The following is a 16,148-nucleotide window of genomic DNA, read 5'->3' as shown; positions in this document are numbered from 1 at the left end:
GAAGAGGCCTCAAGATCAGTAAATAAATCAGGATCATCCTTATCATGTCAGTGGATATTGTGTTTTACAGCTGCATATGTTTTACCGTTCAATTGCAGTACACCAGTACAACTAGTCCTGAAGTCTACTTTTATGATGGCAATATTCGTATGAAATGTACAAATTCAACATATCCATATTTTGAAGAAACAGTTATAATGCCATCGTTATTGCCACTGCACAGTGTTCTGCAGGTTGTTCCTGGCCTTGAACTGCAGCTTTTTTCTTTGTGCTTTATTTTTGCATTTCTTACTGTTTACTGTTAAGTAACAGAAGCTTCCTCAAAGATTCAACCTAATAAAAAAAATAAATGTTTTTTCTAAGCTCAATCCATCGTGATAACATTTTTTAAATATTACAGAGGAATTTTACAGCGCACAATAACAAAAACATATAGGCAGAATGAACCCTCATTCATCCACTAGGACAGATGAATTTTCAGTAACAGACAAGAAGAAATATGTTAGGAACATCTGAATCAAAGTACTTCTAACACACACACACACACACACACACACACACACACACACAATAAGAGATTGAGCGAATAAAAGAACATCTGAATTTCTTCAATTATAATACCTTATATCTCAAGTTGTGGACATCATCATCTCTTGAAGGGGACATTGTACTCCAACTTAAATGTTTAAAACGGCTTCCACATATCTGTCCACTTTGTTTTCAGTCCCTCATCATCACTGGATCCTTGCAGCAGCTGAACATGTGTCAGTGATTCTTCAGAGGCCTCCCTTTGCCGTTTCCCTTCACAGGACAGGAGCCAACTCTGAGGAAGAGTCACCAGCTGATCATCGACAGAATTAAATGTGATCATTTATTGCAGTATATTCATTTAACCTCTTACCTCCTCCTGCACCTCGGACACACTCTGCCCCACACTGTCCTCACCGTGGCCTCCCTCAGAGCCGGGCTCCCCCAGATGTACACAGCCGGGGTGCTCACAGCGTTCAAACGAGCCATGATGGCGAAGAGATTAGTGGCCTCGTTCCTGAAACTCAACCCTCCTCCCACCATCAGTCTGAGGACGACATTAATAAAAGAAGGGCACCACAGCACCAAGAAGCTTATGACAACAAAGATGATGATTTTTAAGGACTCCTTCTTGCTTTCTTTCTCGGCGCTGGGAGGATCTCTCTCCAGCTGGAACCTGGCGACAACATACAGCTTGATGGTCATGACCACTTTGGTGATCACGATGATCTGTAAGCTGACCATAGTGTAAACATACGCCTGTATGGACAAGGAGAGTGGTAAGAAATTTAAAACGGTCGACAGACCAAAGACATGAATCCAACAATAGATATTTACACAGATCACCACGCGGCGCGTTATAAAGCGCGCGTAAATGTAAGGATGGCACACAGCGAAATACCTGTCAAACTGTGCGAATAAAAATGTCATTATGTTCACACCCAGAAAAGACGGCAGCATGTTATAAGTCCCATTTCTAGACGGATATCCCTCCTTAACGTCAAACAGACCGAGATAATACACTGAGAAGCCGACCATCGTGTCACAGACACTGGTGTTCAGCATGAAGATGAACCTGTTCTGCAGGCGCAGAGCTCTGGTGGATAGGATGCTGATAACGACAGGTCCGGCTATGAGAACAGCAGCTGTGGCGAATAATATCTGGTAAATGAAGATGAGGTAATCCACAGGACTGTCAAAGTTCACCGAGAGGGGAACTCCTCCGCTCGGAGAGTCTGTGGTGTTGGAGAGGAGCATTGTTCCAATAACGCAGCCTGAATTAAAGACTTTATAAAGCTGCTTGATAAACACCGCCCATCTACTGTTAGTCACCTCTGCACCATGAGCCCCCTGACCTGATCTCACTGTTCGTACCAATGTTCAGGCTACACAGAATTAAATATTGATAAACAATTAAGTAGATTTTTTTGTTTTTGGGTCAAAGCATTGCCAAATAAAACCTTTGGCAATAAATAATAATATATAATAATATTATATAATTCTTTAGATTTCATTTTGGGCTTCACAATGAAATAAAACCCTTTAAAGATGCAGTATGTAGAAATTTTAACAGATGAGAAAGATCTTCATCGACTGATTTTAATTAAATTTTTTTTTAAATGTTCAAACAAACTAAATGTACAAACTCTTCGTTTTCATGACTCCATACTGTTTATGTGGCGGACCCTGCCACCTTCCTAGCCTCAAACTGGTGTTGTTTTTGGCGGCCTGTTTTAATTTTAGTTTTAGTCTAGTCTTTGTGTCAAATTGTCATTTTAGTTTTTATTAGGTTTAGTCTTGTTTATACTCTTTCTAGTCTAGTCAAGTTTCAGTCGACTGAAAGTCTGAGCATTTCAGTCTTATTTTAATCAGAATTATCCATGACTATTTTCGTCTAGTTTTAGTCGATGAAAATAGTAATTTAGTCTCTTTTTAGTAACGCAATTCTATTCAACCCAGTTAATATACAAGTACCACACTACAAATGGTTTTGACCTTTCAGCTGTTAACAGTGTTGCTTACCAAAATGCTCTGTGTGTGTGTGTGTGTGTGTGTGTTGGAAATGTTGCTCATCAAAGTGCTGTGTGTGTGTGTGTGTGTGTGTGTGAGTGCGTGCAGTACATGCATGCTTGTTGCATGTCTGTTCAGGCCAGCCATTAACTACTACTTAGGCTTGTTTACTCTGAGGAAAGCACTTCTTTCCAAAATGGTCCTAGCCCCGTTTCTGCGGCCACAAGAGAGGTAACCAGTTACACTGAAGACCCTCTCTGTAAATGCCTGAGAGGCTGGCATCGACAGGAGGTCCAAGGCCAGAGGTTCCAGTGTTGGAAACGCAGTGGAAGAACACAGAGTTAACCAATACTCAACGGCGGATTCCTCAACCTCAGCAGCAGTCTGGAGGAACTCGGACAGCCCCTCTTTATATTTCAAAATCTCCCGCCTAATGTTTGTTGTCTTGGGCCTCGATGGACGACTGGCACTGAAGAACTTTTGCGAGGGTTGACTCTGGAGCCTCTGTACCCTCATTATTTGCGACTTGCTCATCATCAGTCAACTGCTCTTCTCGTACTTGCACTCTTTGTGGCACAAGATGAGCAACGTAGTCCTCTGCCTTTCTGACAAGATCCTGTACTTCGATGTCATCATTTTCCAGAAGGGTTTCAGCTACACAAGGGTCGACAAAGCATTCTGCTGCAGGAAGTGGTGAGAAGTTGTCAGTTGTTATGTCAAGAAACACACCAAAGCGCCTATCCATGCTGGACAGCATCTTCTGAGCCAGAGTAGCTGCATCTTTGTAGGTTCTTCCATGTGCAAGCGAGAACTCCGACAGAGGGTTTTTGAGATCCAGGAGTGCTGGCACAACAAGGGAAAGTGATTGAGTGTCACTTTCAAGCAACTTAGTATGCTCCGCAAACGGCAGAAGGTGGTGTCTCAGCATCCCGATCTTCTGCCACTCACTGGGCAGGCTGTCCCAGCCCATGGACTCAGCCACAGCTGTGAGGTGCTCCTTGACTTCAAGACAGCGCGACATCATAGCAAAGCAACTTGACCACCTGTCCTCTTCAGAAGTTGTGGCAACTTCTGCATGTGTGTGGAACAAAGCGACCATATTGCTGCCATTGTCAGTAATCGTTGTGAGGACCTTCTCTCAGGGAATCCCCCATTCTTCCATTGACTCCTCCAAAAGTGTACTAATCGACTCTGCGGTGTGAGGGTGAACCATCTCCTTCAGGTTCAGGAGTTTGTGTTCAGCCTTGTCGTCCAGGGTTGAAGTAACAGGCGCCAACTCCCAGGAAGGATGCTGTAAGCCCCTTTTTAGTCCAAATATCCAACCCTGTAGTTATTCTACGTGCTGTGGCCAGGTTTTGTTTGAGCTTTACTTTCTCGTCTTTGTAAATTTTGTCAATCAAGTTTAAGGTTTTATGTCTTTCGCACTTTGAATTTTTTGTCCATTTTTGCCATCATGGCGATGAACTCCTCATCTTCGACAATTCGTGCTGGGAGTCCTGTGCGGCCTATCCACTGCGCCATCGCCTCCTCTTTGGTACGTTGTTCTGGGGAGTTGTCGTTGTACCTCCTGGTGGCAAAGAAATCCTGAGCACTAGTTGGCTTGTCCATCTTCTTGGGCGGGACTTGCTTCACTGATGCTCTATCTGGAATCTAGCACAGGAATAGATACAATGTCACTCAGGACAGATGCAGCCTCTGGAAAACCTAATTAAGTAGCATAAATCCTCGTTAAACTGGGTCTGTATGTTTTCTTTTCCACTTCTATGTATAGAAAGTGTGTCCAAATGTCGTTCCTTCGTTTTCTGCCAAAGACGGACCCCGGCTGGCCGGCCATCGGTCCCTGTCTTTAACGTTGTGTCTTCAGTTGTGTTAACCCGCGGTTGCATCTTACAATGCCGCGCAAGTGGGGATTGTGGAAGTGACGTCACCTGCGACTGCGCAGTGCGACCTGATGCAGCCCCTGAATTGAGACTCAGGAAACAGAAATATTGCAAAATAATAATAATAGTGTAGCGTTCAGAAGTGCAAGGCGTCTAAAGTCACTCTTTCTTTGCTGACAAAAACTCAAGAACAGGTGCTCTTTGGAGCTAATCACACACTCTGTTTATTTTCTCTTCTCCAACTCAGTGACCACAACAATGTTGCCTCTTAACCACGTGACACTCCTGCGCCCCACTACTACAATAGCGAGACGAAATAACGTTATAACATTTCGTCTCGTCTCATCTTGGTCAACGAAAATTAAGAGATATTTTAGCAGAGTTTTTATTTTGTAAACCACATTTAGTCCCGTTTTTGTTCGTCAACAATATTGCGTTATATATTTGATTATAGTTTTCATGCCATGACCACCATTTGCGTTGCGTCTCGTCTCGTTTCCGTCACGTGATAAAGGTTCGTTGACGACGATATTTAGTTATACTTTTCGTTGACGAAAGCAACACTACTTCAAACTGTTCTGGGAACCTTATTTTCCTCTGAGACCATTTTTTATTCAGTTATACAAAAGATAAATATAAGGATTTTGTAATATGACCTAATTAATATTGTAAATATAAAAAATCTTGGGTTTGAATGTCTGTTCCAAAAACTACATAGTGCCCCTTTAAGTGCTGATACAGAGGATTCACCTTCATAATTAAACATACAAGTAATAGAAATCTTCATAATAATTAAATCCTAGTTATAATCAACATAAATACAGACCCAGTTTAAGTTCTCAGCATGTTTTTATTGGTGAATTAGCAAATAAATATGTATTCAGATAATTGATGACATCACAGTGTATTTCTGTCCCATCTGGTCAGAAACAGTCCAATGCCATCGTTTTATTCTGGCGACCAGGCTGGTTCAGAGTCAGAGGTGGTGTTGGACTGAATTAATGAGTGTTTTTTACATTCTGCCTCCTCTTGTATGTAAATAGGAGAACAAATACACTACAACACAACACAACAAATGTTTTCCATGATTTTATTTTATGTGTCACAAAGATTACAGAACAGCTGTATGTAAAGTATTTCACTCGGCTCACTCAGGCAATGTGATTGTGAGTTTGGGTGATAGAAATTAGAGTTCGACTAATATTTCTTTTTTCAGGGCCGATACCGATTATTAGAAATTAACAACACTGAAAAACAATAATAAGGACCAATATTCATTTAAACCTGAGTACAATTTACTCAAGCACTGTTCTTAAGTACAATTTTGAGGTACCTTATTTGAGTATTTCCATTTTCTGCTACTCCATACTTTTCATTTATTTGACACATTTAGTTACTGTGCAGATTCTGATTATTCAGCGTTGGCAGGCTGGACATGTGAGAGGATGTTGCATCATAGACAAAGTAGCACATTTTTAAAAATAGTTTATTTTATGGGCAATCTGACATAAAAAAGCACTGATACCGATAATCAAAACATGCTGAATAATAATGGGTATACTCCTAAAAGAAATAAAAATTGACCTGCAGTCTTTAATTGCGTCAGGGAGCTCTTTGTCACTGTGAAATCTTCTGAATCGTCCCTCCATCGTTATCCACCCTGTGGGAAGAAAATGTTGAATACATCAAATTTCATGCCACCACATTTAGAAAACATAATAACACGTTAGCAGTCCTGCAATAACCTGTGCAGAGCACGTTGATCATTTCTTATTAGCCTAGAAAAAAATGACTTTACGGATGTTACAGCCTTATTCCTCTGACACCTGGTTGATAATGTTTGTTTGATAATTTATAATAATTCAGATAAAGCAATAGTCATAATCTCAAATTAATAAAATAGAATCAAAAAAATCATGTCCAAAAATAATCAGACTTTATATAACAGGCCCGCAGATATTTTGACTTGCACGGCAGGAAAAACGCAGGTTTTAATAATGGTTTTACAAATCAAAGCAGCTTGGTCTCCTACAAATTGATTCATAAAAATACAATTTGTTTTCGCAGTTACAGTGTGATGTAACTCGACGACTGTCTGCTCTTCTCAGCACCATATCACACGGTTATTAGGCCCACAGCGGACATTTTGACAGAAAGCAAACGAAATCAGTATCATCGTTTTGCGACTGATAGGCTATTGACAAAAACACAAACAAACAAAAAAAAAACAATCTGTAAAGTTTCCATTTGCTGCAAATAAGAAAATAAAGGCCTGGAAAAAAATATTTCTAGAGACAGGGTTGGCCATCAAAAAATCATCGAGGCCATCACGCACAGTGCCGGGGCCCTGAGAGCCTTTCATTCGTTCGGCTGTGTGAATGTAAATCAATGTGCGATTCACTTTACATTACATACAAACATCTACAGTTTAATCAGCTGACAGTGAAAACGCCTCCCCAAGTGTTTATTAGTTCATTATTTTCAGTCATTTATTTTTATTTATTTTTTTTGCATTAAAGGTGCATTATGTGTTTTGGGAAAGAAAATTAAATCAGAAGAGAAAGATCTTCATTTACTGTTTATTATTATTATTATTATTATTATTATTATTATTATTGTTATTATTATTGTTATTATTTTCCTAAACAAACTAAATAAAGAAACTCTTTTCATTTTCATTACTCCATACTGTTTTACTTTGTTTATATTTGGCGGACCCTGCCACCTTTCTAGCTTCAAACAGTGTTCTGGGGACCTTATTTTCCTCTTTATTTCCTCTTATTATTTAAAATTCTGACTTTGGATGTCCAGTTCGTCGGACCGACCTGTGGTGCGGTTTGCAGCAGCACACTTTGCTCCACACGGTTTTCCACACGGCCGTCCTGAGCGAGGGGCTCGCGCTCAGGTAGAGGGACGGGGTGCACAGAGAGTTGCTCCTGGATAAAATTCTCAGCGGGTTAATGGCGTCGTTTTCCGTCACATAATATTTCCCCACCAGCGAAGACACGATGGTGTAGAACATGGCCGGGCCCCACAGCAGCAGGAAAAACACCACCACCAGCACAATGATCAACAGCGACTCCTTCTTATTGTCTCTGTTGGGGCCCGGCGGCTCTCGTCGGAGCTGGTGCCTCGCCACGATGAGCAACTTGATCGTCATGGACACTTTGGTCACAATGATCACCAACAGGCTGACCCTGCTGAACGTCGCGATGTCTAAGGCTTTGGAGAGCGGCACCAGGTGCTGTGCGAGCAGCTGGCCGTACACGTGCACCCAGCTGTACACGTTGACGCACACGATCACCCTGGTGTTGAAGAAACGATCGTAGAAGAAGGGATGGCACACGGCGAAATACCGGTCAAACTGGGCGAACAGAAAGGTCATGATGTTAACTCCGAGAAGGGATGTTAAAATGTAATAAGTCCCGTTTTTAGGGGGGAAGCCCACGCGCACATCGAAGAGGTACTGGTAGAAGATGCCACAGCCCGTCACGGTGTCACAGATACTCGTGTTCAGCATGAATATGAACCGGTTCTGTCTCAAGAGCGCACGGGTGCAACTGATGCCACAGACTACAGAGCCGGCCACCAGCACGGTGCTCACGCCGGACAGCACGTGGAAAAGGAAAATGAAATAGTCTCCCGGACTGTCAAAGTCAACACACAGAGGAACGAGCGTCGTGTTGAGAGAGAGGATCATGATGGCAAAAAACACACAGAGCAGCACTGCGGTTTAAAAGTAGAGGTTAGGAGGAGGTGTGATGATAAGGCCCATTGCCCGTTCCCCCTGTGGTTAATTATGTTTTATTTATTTTTTATTCCAACAATAGAGAAGAGGAATAACGGAAATGAAGTCATCTTAAAGTTGGGCCTCCTTTCACCGCAACCATCCCTGAGTCAACAACAGCAGCAGCAGCAGCAGCAGCAGCAGCGGGGAGCTGACAGGGTCCTGAACCTGCGGCTGTCATCATCATCGTCATCATCATCATCATCATGTCTGATGTGTTTAATGTATTAAAGTCTCGTAAAGCACTTTGTATTGCCCTGTGTCTAAATCTGCTGTATAAATAAACTTGCTTTGTCTTTGTGGTTTAACCTTCATGTGTATTTTGGCCCAATTGCAGCAAATACCAATATTTAACCATCAAAACGTGACACTTTATCTTGTTAGTGAGAACAAGGCGAGAGCTGCTTGTGAGCTCCTGTCCTGAGCTGAGCAGAGAGGCAGCTGGTGAACCTTCATCACATATTCATATAGCCTGTTGTGAACAGGCCTCCACATAGATAGTCACATTAACCAAACCTCGATTGGGAACTTCACAACTCTCAAAAGAAAAGAAAAACAAGTTCAGAATTAAAATGACATCCAAAGTTTAAAACCAGCTTTTAAGGAAACACACAATAAAATGTGAATATTTTAGATTCAAGAGAAGCAGTAGAGGCAGCTGTTACAAGGAAATGTTACTCAGGTGTTAACATTTATTCTGTTGAAAGCCTTTTTAACAGGTATGACAGTGTTTCATGTGAAGAACAACACACCGTCTCCAAATGTAATGTCCCAGTAAGTGGTCTTGGGTCTACATTTGTGGCAGTGGTCACATACATTCAGTATTTTCGAGCCAGTGTATTCAGAAACAATCACAGTTCATTTGTAATGACACACCTGAAGCCCCACTGAAAAAAGGTGAGCTGCTCAGCCTGTAAAGCGTTTTGTTTCAGTCATTGTTTTCTCTCCCAGTCTTTATCATGATGATCGAGAGCTCACATGTGGCCTTGTTAGTCAGTATGATACCTGATGATGCTGCTGACGGTGGCTGGCGGCTACAACTTGTGTGTTAGTCCATCAAAGTTAAAGCCAATTCTGAAAGACAGACAGAGAGGGAGAGGATGGTGAAGGAGAGGAAGTTACTGTGATTTTCAGACAATCATTCAGACAAAATTGCACAAAGACAAACGGCTCTGTGGCTTTAAAACGCGTGGTAAACACCCGGATGGAGACATTTGAATGCTGACTCTTACCTCGCCCTCCTACAGGGGCACACCCCCCGCCACACCGTCCTCCACACGGCCCCCCGCAGCGCCGGGCTGCCCCAGATGTACAGAGCCGGCGTGACCAGCGCGTTCAGGCGCGCCATGATGGCGAACAGGTTAGTGGCTTCATTCCTAAACCTCAGACCTTTCCTAGTCAACTGTCTCACAATGATATTGACAAAAGATGGACACCACAGAGCCAAGAAGCAGATCACCACAAACACAATGATGCGCAGAGACTCCTTCTTGTTGTCTCTGTCGGCGCTGGGCGCCTCTCGCCCCAGCTGGTTCCTGGCTATGATGTACAATTTAACTGTCATTAACACTTTAACGACAACAATAATCTGCAGAGTCATCACACCAAACGCGTTTATTTGAGCCGCCTTTGAGATGGGCACCATGTTCTGCACCGTGAGGATGGTGTAGGTGTAAGTCCAGCAAAACGCGCAAATGCCGATGACAACAGACCTCGATATGTAGCGGCTGTAAAAGAAAGGGTGGCACACGGCGAGGTAGCGGTCAAACTGAGCGAAGAGGAAGGTCAACACATTGACTCCTAGGAATGAGGGTAAGATGTAGTACGTCCCGTTCCTCGAGGGGTAGCCCTCTTGGACGTCGAAGAGGCCGAGGTAGTAGACGGAGAAGCCGGTCAGAGTGTCGCTGATGCTCGTGTTCAGCATGAAGATGAACCGGTTCTGGCCCCGCAGGAACCGGGTGGCGGATATCCCGATGACCACCGAGCCGGCCACCAGCACGGCGCTCGTGGCGAACAGGATGTGGAAGATGAAGATGAGGAAGTCCTCCGGAGTGTCGAAGTCCACCGACAGAGGGACGGTGGCGTTGAGGAGCATCCTGACGCTCCGCCAGGAGAAGACCAGCAGTCATTGTATTTATAAATGAACGGTGCCACTTGTCTGGATTTTAGCATGCCTCCTGATCTCTGGAGGGCAGAGGGTTCAGCATAAACAGGTGTCAACAGGTGGAACTGACGCATGGCAGACATGTGGGGAGAATAAATGAGGCCTAATCAGAAGAAGTCCTCGGGGTGTCCAGAGTCAGTGATCATCTGTCACCTGTTTGTGCGTCCTGTGGTTTCCATAACACTTCCTCAGTGGCTTGGTGAGGCCTAAAGTCTCCTGAAGTCTAAAGCCTGCACAGTTCAGGATGAGTCAGGAATACTTTCATAAAGTTTTTATCACTTTTGCTCAATGTCCTATTCACTTTCCCCTCTCTTCTTCAGACTGAAAACTGAATTAGCTTCTAAATCAACTTTATGTGCTTTAACTCAACCAAGAGAGTCCCTTCAGGCCTTTCTTTTTCAGAGGATGGTTTATTTTACAAATGTCTTGTGTCTTCTCTAATTCTTCTTCTTTTTCAGAGCACATTTTTTGACTTTTGCTCTTTTTAAAAAGCAGAACAGCTCAGCACAGCATTGAATATATAAGGTAAAAGATACAAAATATAAAATAAGCTCAGATGGCAAAGGGGTACTACAATCACAGTGTTATTAGCAAAAACAAGAGTGAAGAAAGAAAAGGTGGGTGTCCAGAGTTAGTCATGGAGAACACAAAGTGTTGACGAGACTGTGAAACTTGAGAGATGGAGATGTGAAGGCCATATTTGTTAAGAATGGTCCGTTTGAGGAGAGAGGTCGAGTATTCAAGAGGAAAACACCCATTCAACACATGATTATGAGAAGGTGGTTTGTCATTTATCTATGATATAGAATATTCTTCCTTTAATGCTGTTTTTAAGTTATTAAACTATATATATGACGATCACAGCCATTCACTGCCATGAATCCGTATTTACAAAGAAAATAATGTTAAGCTTTGATTGACACTGTCAGAGAGGCATTAACTTTACATGTTGATTACACTGTAGTGTGCAATGGTGTTGAACTGGACTGCATTATGTTTAGAGGGTTTCTAATATTTAGTCCACCACGTTTAAATATACAAGAGGGGCAGAATATTAGGACCACCTTTCAATATAATGCCTTCCAGCACAACGCCCCATGACCTCAATAATAAACATAAATTAGAAGTAATTTGATGTGTTTTGACCTTCAAGGCCACCGTAATTATAATGAAACATTTGTGAAAGCAGAATTCAAGGCTGAGGAGCTTTATTGGACTGAATCACACTATATATGTGTACCTGATGAAGTGGACAGTGAGTGTACATATAGTATTCTATCTACCTACATTACCTGACTGAAGTCGATGCATTTTCCAGCCACTAGAGGGGGCAGTAAGCCATTTATTTTCCCACTTCGAGGCCAGAAGACGTGTCCACAGCAATCATTCATCTTGCACCAAATAAGATAAATATTTTGATTTGATTGATTGATTTTTTTTATTCCAGTTTGTAGTGTTGTAAATGTATGAACACTTGATCTTGCACAGAGGTGTTCTCTCTAAGCTCTGTCAATTATAAACACACACTTCATTGATAATAAAGCAGTGACAGAGATGCATTATTTGACAAAATCATTTTCTTGGCAATTGGGCCTAAAGGCTTAGAGGTGTAGAGTGTATGATTACTCTGTTGATAATGGGTAATTACTTTATTAAGGACACAAAAAGGACACACTAACAATTGACTTTTATTAAGGTCAGACTCTCTCAACAGTTAACACATGGCATACAGCCACGATTAAAGATGAGTGGCCTCCTGTGTCTAAAAAGTGCCCAGTCAGTCCACTACTTAGAGTTTTTGTGGCCAACAAATTAAACTTGACCCTACTCTGTGAGCCACCACTACAAAACTGCTGCACAAAGAAGTTTATAGCAGCAGGTTACTCTCTCTCTCTCTCTCTACTTTCTTTCTTGTGTCTTAATAAATATGTCATCATAAATGTTTCTCCATACGGCTCTGATAAAGTCAAAGTGCCTCACATTAAAAAAATATATGAAAAAGAGGACAGACGACTCAAACAGATAAAAAGTTTCGTACTTATTCAGCAATAAACTCATTTATAATTTAAAAAAGTTAAAAAGTAACTGAGCTGTAAGGCAGATTAGTTTATTGCACATCTTAAAGGCATTTTCTTGATGCTACTTGGAAAAACATATCATCATTTGAGTGACTAATTGAAAGTTTTATATAAAAGGTACCAGAGTAAGGACTGTTTTAAAAAGTGATGATAAACCTTTGTATTGAGATAATGATAAAAGCTTATACAGATGTACAACAACAAACGAGGCCTCTTAATGCAGGTGTTTAATAAGCTGTTGACCTCTGTGTGTTTTTGTCAGGGACTTGTTGACTTGTTACGCACGGGGAATTAAAGTCGCCTGCAGGACGAGGTCTTCTTCCATAAATCAGAGCAGACGCGAACACCCTCAGCTGCTCTGCTGCGCGTCTCTGCTGTGCAATGATCTGAACACCGTCGCACACACGTGTCCTCCGCACCTATGGGTAACAGCAGCCACGGTTGGTCTCTTGTGGTGCCCCTAAACAGCTTCGGCAATGTGTTGATGTTCCTGTTCAGCATTTCCCTGGCTGCAGCCATCATCTTCCTCAACGTGTCTGTCTCTCTGTCCATCCTGCTGAACAAGGCGCTGCGCAACGAGAACCGCTTCATGTACATGCTGAGCACCTGCCTCAGTGACATCTGCACCGGAGTGTCCTATTATTATGTCGGCGTGCTCGATGTGAGGGACAGCTTCGGCTCCCCCACGAGCACTTTCTACATCGTCCCCACATTTCTCGGGCTGTCCTACATGGCCATCCTGGCTGCTCAGGCGGACAGGTACCACGCGGTGGTGTCACCCTTTAAATACTCCCAGCGCATGACCCGCAACAGGACCCTGATCGTCATCCTCCTCTACTGGGTTTACGCTTTCTTTATCGTGGGTGTGCACAACCTGGTCGCAGTCGGGGTAGCCAAAAAGATCACGAGCATGGGTACGTTCGTGGGGAACATATTGACGGTGATTATAATGATAGGGCTGAACATCAGACTGTTCATGATAGCCAGGTTCCAGCTGGAGAAGGAGCCCCCCTCCGAGGAGAGAGACACCAAGCGCGCGTCCGTGTATCTCATACTGGTGGTGGCTGTGTTTTTCTTAGGGACGTGGCTTCCCATTTTCTCTCACGTTATGGCCTGCAACTTAGTTGGTTCAACGTGTTACACCTTCAGGAATGAAGGCACTGACCCTCTTCGCATTTTGCCCCGAGTTAACGCGTCCCTGACCCCCATCCTGTACATCAGAGGGTGCAGTGCGCTCAGGGTGACGCTGCTCACCAAAGTGTGGAGACACTGCTGCTGCAGGTGGAGGTGAGAGGAGGCTGTGAACGCATCAGTGTCATCCAAAGATATCTGTCATATTAGTTTACACGCTTTTACGCAATGATTTGAGCTGGTTTATTTGGTTGTTTCTGTCTGATCCACAAAGTATTTGCGACAACATTCAATATTCTCCACATGCATGCCACTTATTACGACTTGTAGCTCACCTTATGAATTTGCATGTTCTGTACTTTATCATTTCATGTTGTTGGATCTCGCTTGAAATGCTTTATTGCTGTCTTTTCCCCCTGCCATGAAATGTCAAGTGTTGAGCTGGTTTGACAGCGAGCACCCTGAGGTAACACTGAAATTAATCCAGATGTCTTTTCTTCTCTTCCCAAAGAAATCCTGGGAAACCTGGGCCAAAAGACATCCAGTCTCCGCGTCGTAAATTTAAAGTTGGGTGTGTTTCTAAGTAGACGTGGTTTTCAATCCATGCCGGCATAACCAAGCACATCACAGACGGATGAGGACATGTCAGTATGGGTGCTCGCCAGCTGGGACACTGAGGACAAGTTCAGGCTTTGGGATCATTAGAAGATGCTGGAAATGTCTCATCATGTTCTAACAGCTCATCTTTATTAAATGTATTCTCATCATAAGAAATATGGACATTACCAATGAAAAATGAATCTATCTGTTATGTTTTTATATACAACAGGCTGTATCTCAATGAAAGAAATAAAAAATAAAAAATAAAACAACTGACCGTCATTAAAGAGGCACTATGTAGTTTTGGAAAAGAAATTCAGAAACCCAGAAAGGTAACATTTACAATATTGATAATAATACAAAGAAATGTTTATTTTTTCGTGACTGAATAAACAAGCTGTTCTCAGAGTCCCCATAAAACTGTTTGAAGCCAGAAAGGTGGCAGGGTCCGCCAGATATAAACAATAAGTAAAACAGTATGAAATTGTGTTGTCCTTTAAGTTTGTTTAGTCATGAAAACGAAGACAGTTTGTGTATTTAGTTTGTTTAAGCATGAAAATCTGTCAATGAAGTTCTGTCTCCTCTGATTAAAATGTCTTCCCAAAAACTACACAGTGCACCTTTAACTGAAACTTAACTGTGCCAACTTTTGGAATTACTTTCAGGCATGTATGTTGGTTGGTTTTATATTCAAAGTCTTCATTTTCGATTGTCTTAAAAGAGTTCCTGATTGAAAACAATAAAAAAAAGTGAAATCTGCAAAGGAAAGTGTGTCGACACCTTTATTATAACTTGTTCTGTTAAGCCTCCAACATCTTTCCAGAGACCGTTGGATGCTTTTCTTACACCTTAAAGGGTAAATCTATTAATGAGATAATGCAGTGTCTGTGAGCACCTTGACGCTTCCCCGCAGAGGATGCAGTTCCCACGGCAACCACAGAGAGGCAGGAGAGCTCTACAACACGTTGCCATGACTTCCAACATCCATGGAATGTGAGCCATAAGCATAAAGCATGGCAGAATCCACTGACACAACATCCGGATCAGTCTGTGTCTCTGCAGCAGTTTGAGGGCAATGGGCACGAATATCGATTATAATCTGCAGCCAGGTGCCACCAGCAGCTCGTTGATGAAGGTCCAATGTTGGTGAGACCCATCTATAGGTTGTGTCCTGGTGCCTACTGGTTGAAGGCAGGTCTGGGTGCTCTGTGTTAAGAGGAGGAGCGAGCAGATCGCCACACTTCCGCACATCTGGTGCCCGACTTGTGAACCACGGCCATCTAATTTCTGCTGATCCCTTTAAATAATTTCACAATCAGTCATCTTTAGATCTGTGGAGGCTTTGAGTTCAAACGTGAAGCTGAGTTTATTATCTTCAATCCAAATAATAAACTGATTTCAGAGTAAATATTGTTGATATAGTTGTTTGTGGTGATAGCAGTATGCGCATATTGATATTTTATAGTCTAACAATAAAGACTCTTGAGCTTGCAGGGAAACATGGTGTACACTGCAAAAAGTGTAAAGTTGAATGATCTGCATCACTGCACGAAGCGTGTCAAATTTAAACCCGGTGATGTCACACAACACATTTCATTTGCTTGCGATATTTTCTTCATTAAAATTAAATTTCATTTCAACACACGCCCTCCTGACACTTGTTTTTATTCGCATGTCGGTGAAACTGCGCCCGAAACTTGCAGGTTTCGCCCACACCCCGTCACCTAACATGCGGTTTGTCTAATTACTCTTTTTTAATTACATCTCAAGACTGAAACATTAGACGAGACAACTTGTCACGTCAGTCATTTCTTGCAGCGGAGAGCTGCATGCAGCGGTATAGGACCATGGCTGAGTCGTGCTGCTGGGAGAAGAAGGCCTGAACGCTCAGTGTGAACACGGCAGGTCCCTCACTTTGTCTTCTTCTTCTTCTTCTTCTTCTCTCTGCCATCTTGCAGGTAAAGTTGCCT

The 16,148-nt window shown here is 42.6% G+C and overlaps 3 protein-coding genes across 3 annotated transcripts; 1 reads left to right on the top strand and 2 right to left on the bottom strand.

Annotated features, from left to right (window-relative positions):
* Positions 1-765: 765 nt before the first annotated feature.
* Positions 766-1,785, bottom strand: LOC311261011 (uncharacterized protein; the record flags this gene model as incomplete). Its single annotated transcript, XM_084359351.1, has 2 exons — positions 766-823; positions 902-1,785. 2 exons carry the CDS (start codon positions 1,783-1,785, stop codon positions 766-768), a joined length of 942 nt encoding a protein of 313 aa, XP_084215477.1.
* A 7,648-nt stretch (positions 1,786-9,433) lies between these two features.
* On the bottom strand, positions 9,434-10,300 carry LOC311261013 (G-protein coupled receptor 15-like; the record flags this gene model as incomplete). The annotated part of the gene is made up of 1 exon (XM_084359353.1): positions 9,434-10,300. One exon carries the CDS (start codon positions 10,298-10,300, stop codon positions 9,434-9,436), a length of 867 nt encoding a protein of 288 aa, XP_084215479.1.
* Positions 10,301-12,868: 2,568 nt separating this feature from the next.
* Positions 12,869-14,227, top strand: LOC311261012 (adenosine receptor A1; the record flags this gene model as incomplete). The annotated part of the gene is made up of 2 exons (XM_084359352.1): positions 12,869-13,734; positions 14,090-14,227. The coding sequence occupies 2 exons, from the start codon at positions 12,869-12,871 to the stop codon at positions 14,163-14,165; spliced, it is 942 nt and encodes a 313-aa protein (XP_084215478.1). The 3' UTR covers positions 14,166-14,227.
* Positions 14,228-16,148: the final 1,921 nt, after the last annotated feature.

This window comes from Pagrus pagrus, assembly GCF_965226575.1.
Source record: "Pagrus pagrus genome assembly, chromosome: 8".
Lineage (NCBI taxonomy): Eukaryota > Metazoa > Chordata > Actinopteri > Spariformes > Sparidae > Pagrus > Pagrus pagrus.
Note: the sequence above shows the minus strand (reverse complement) of the source record. Positions and strands in the feature narration are given on the sequence as shown.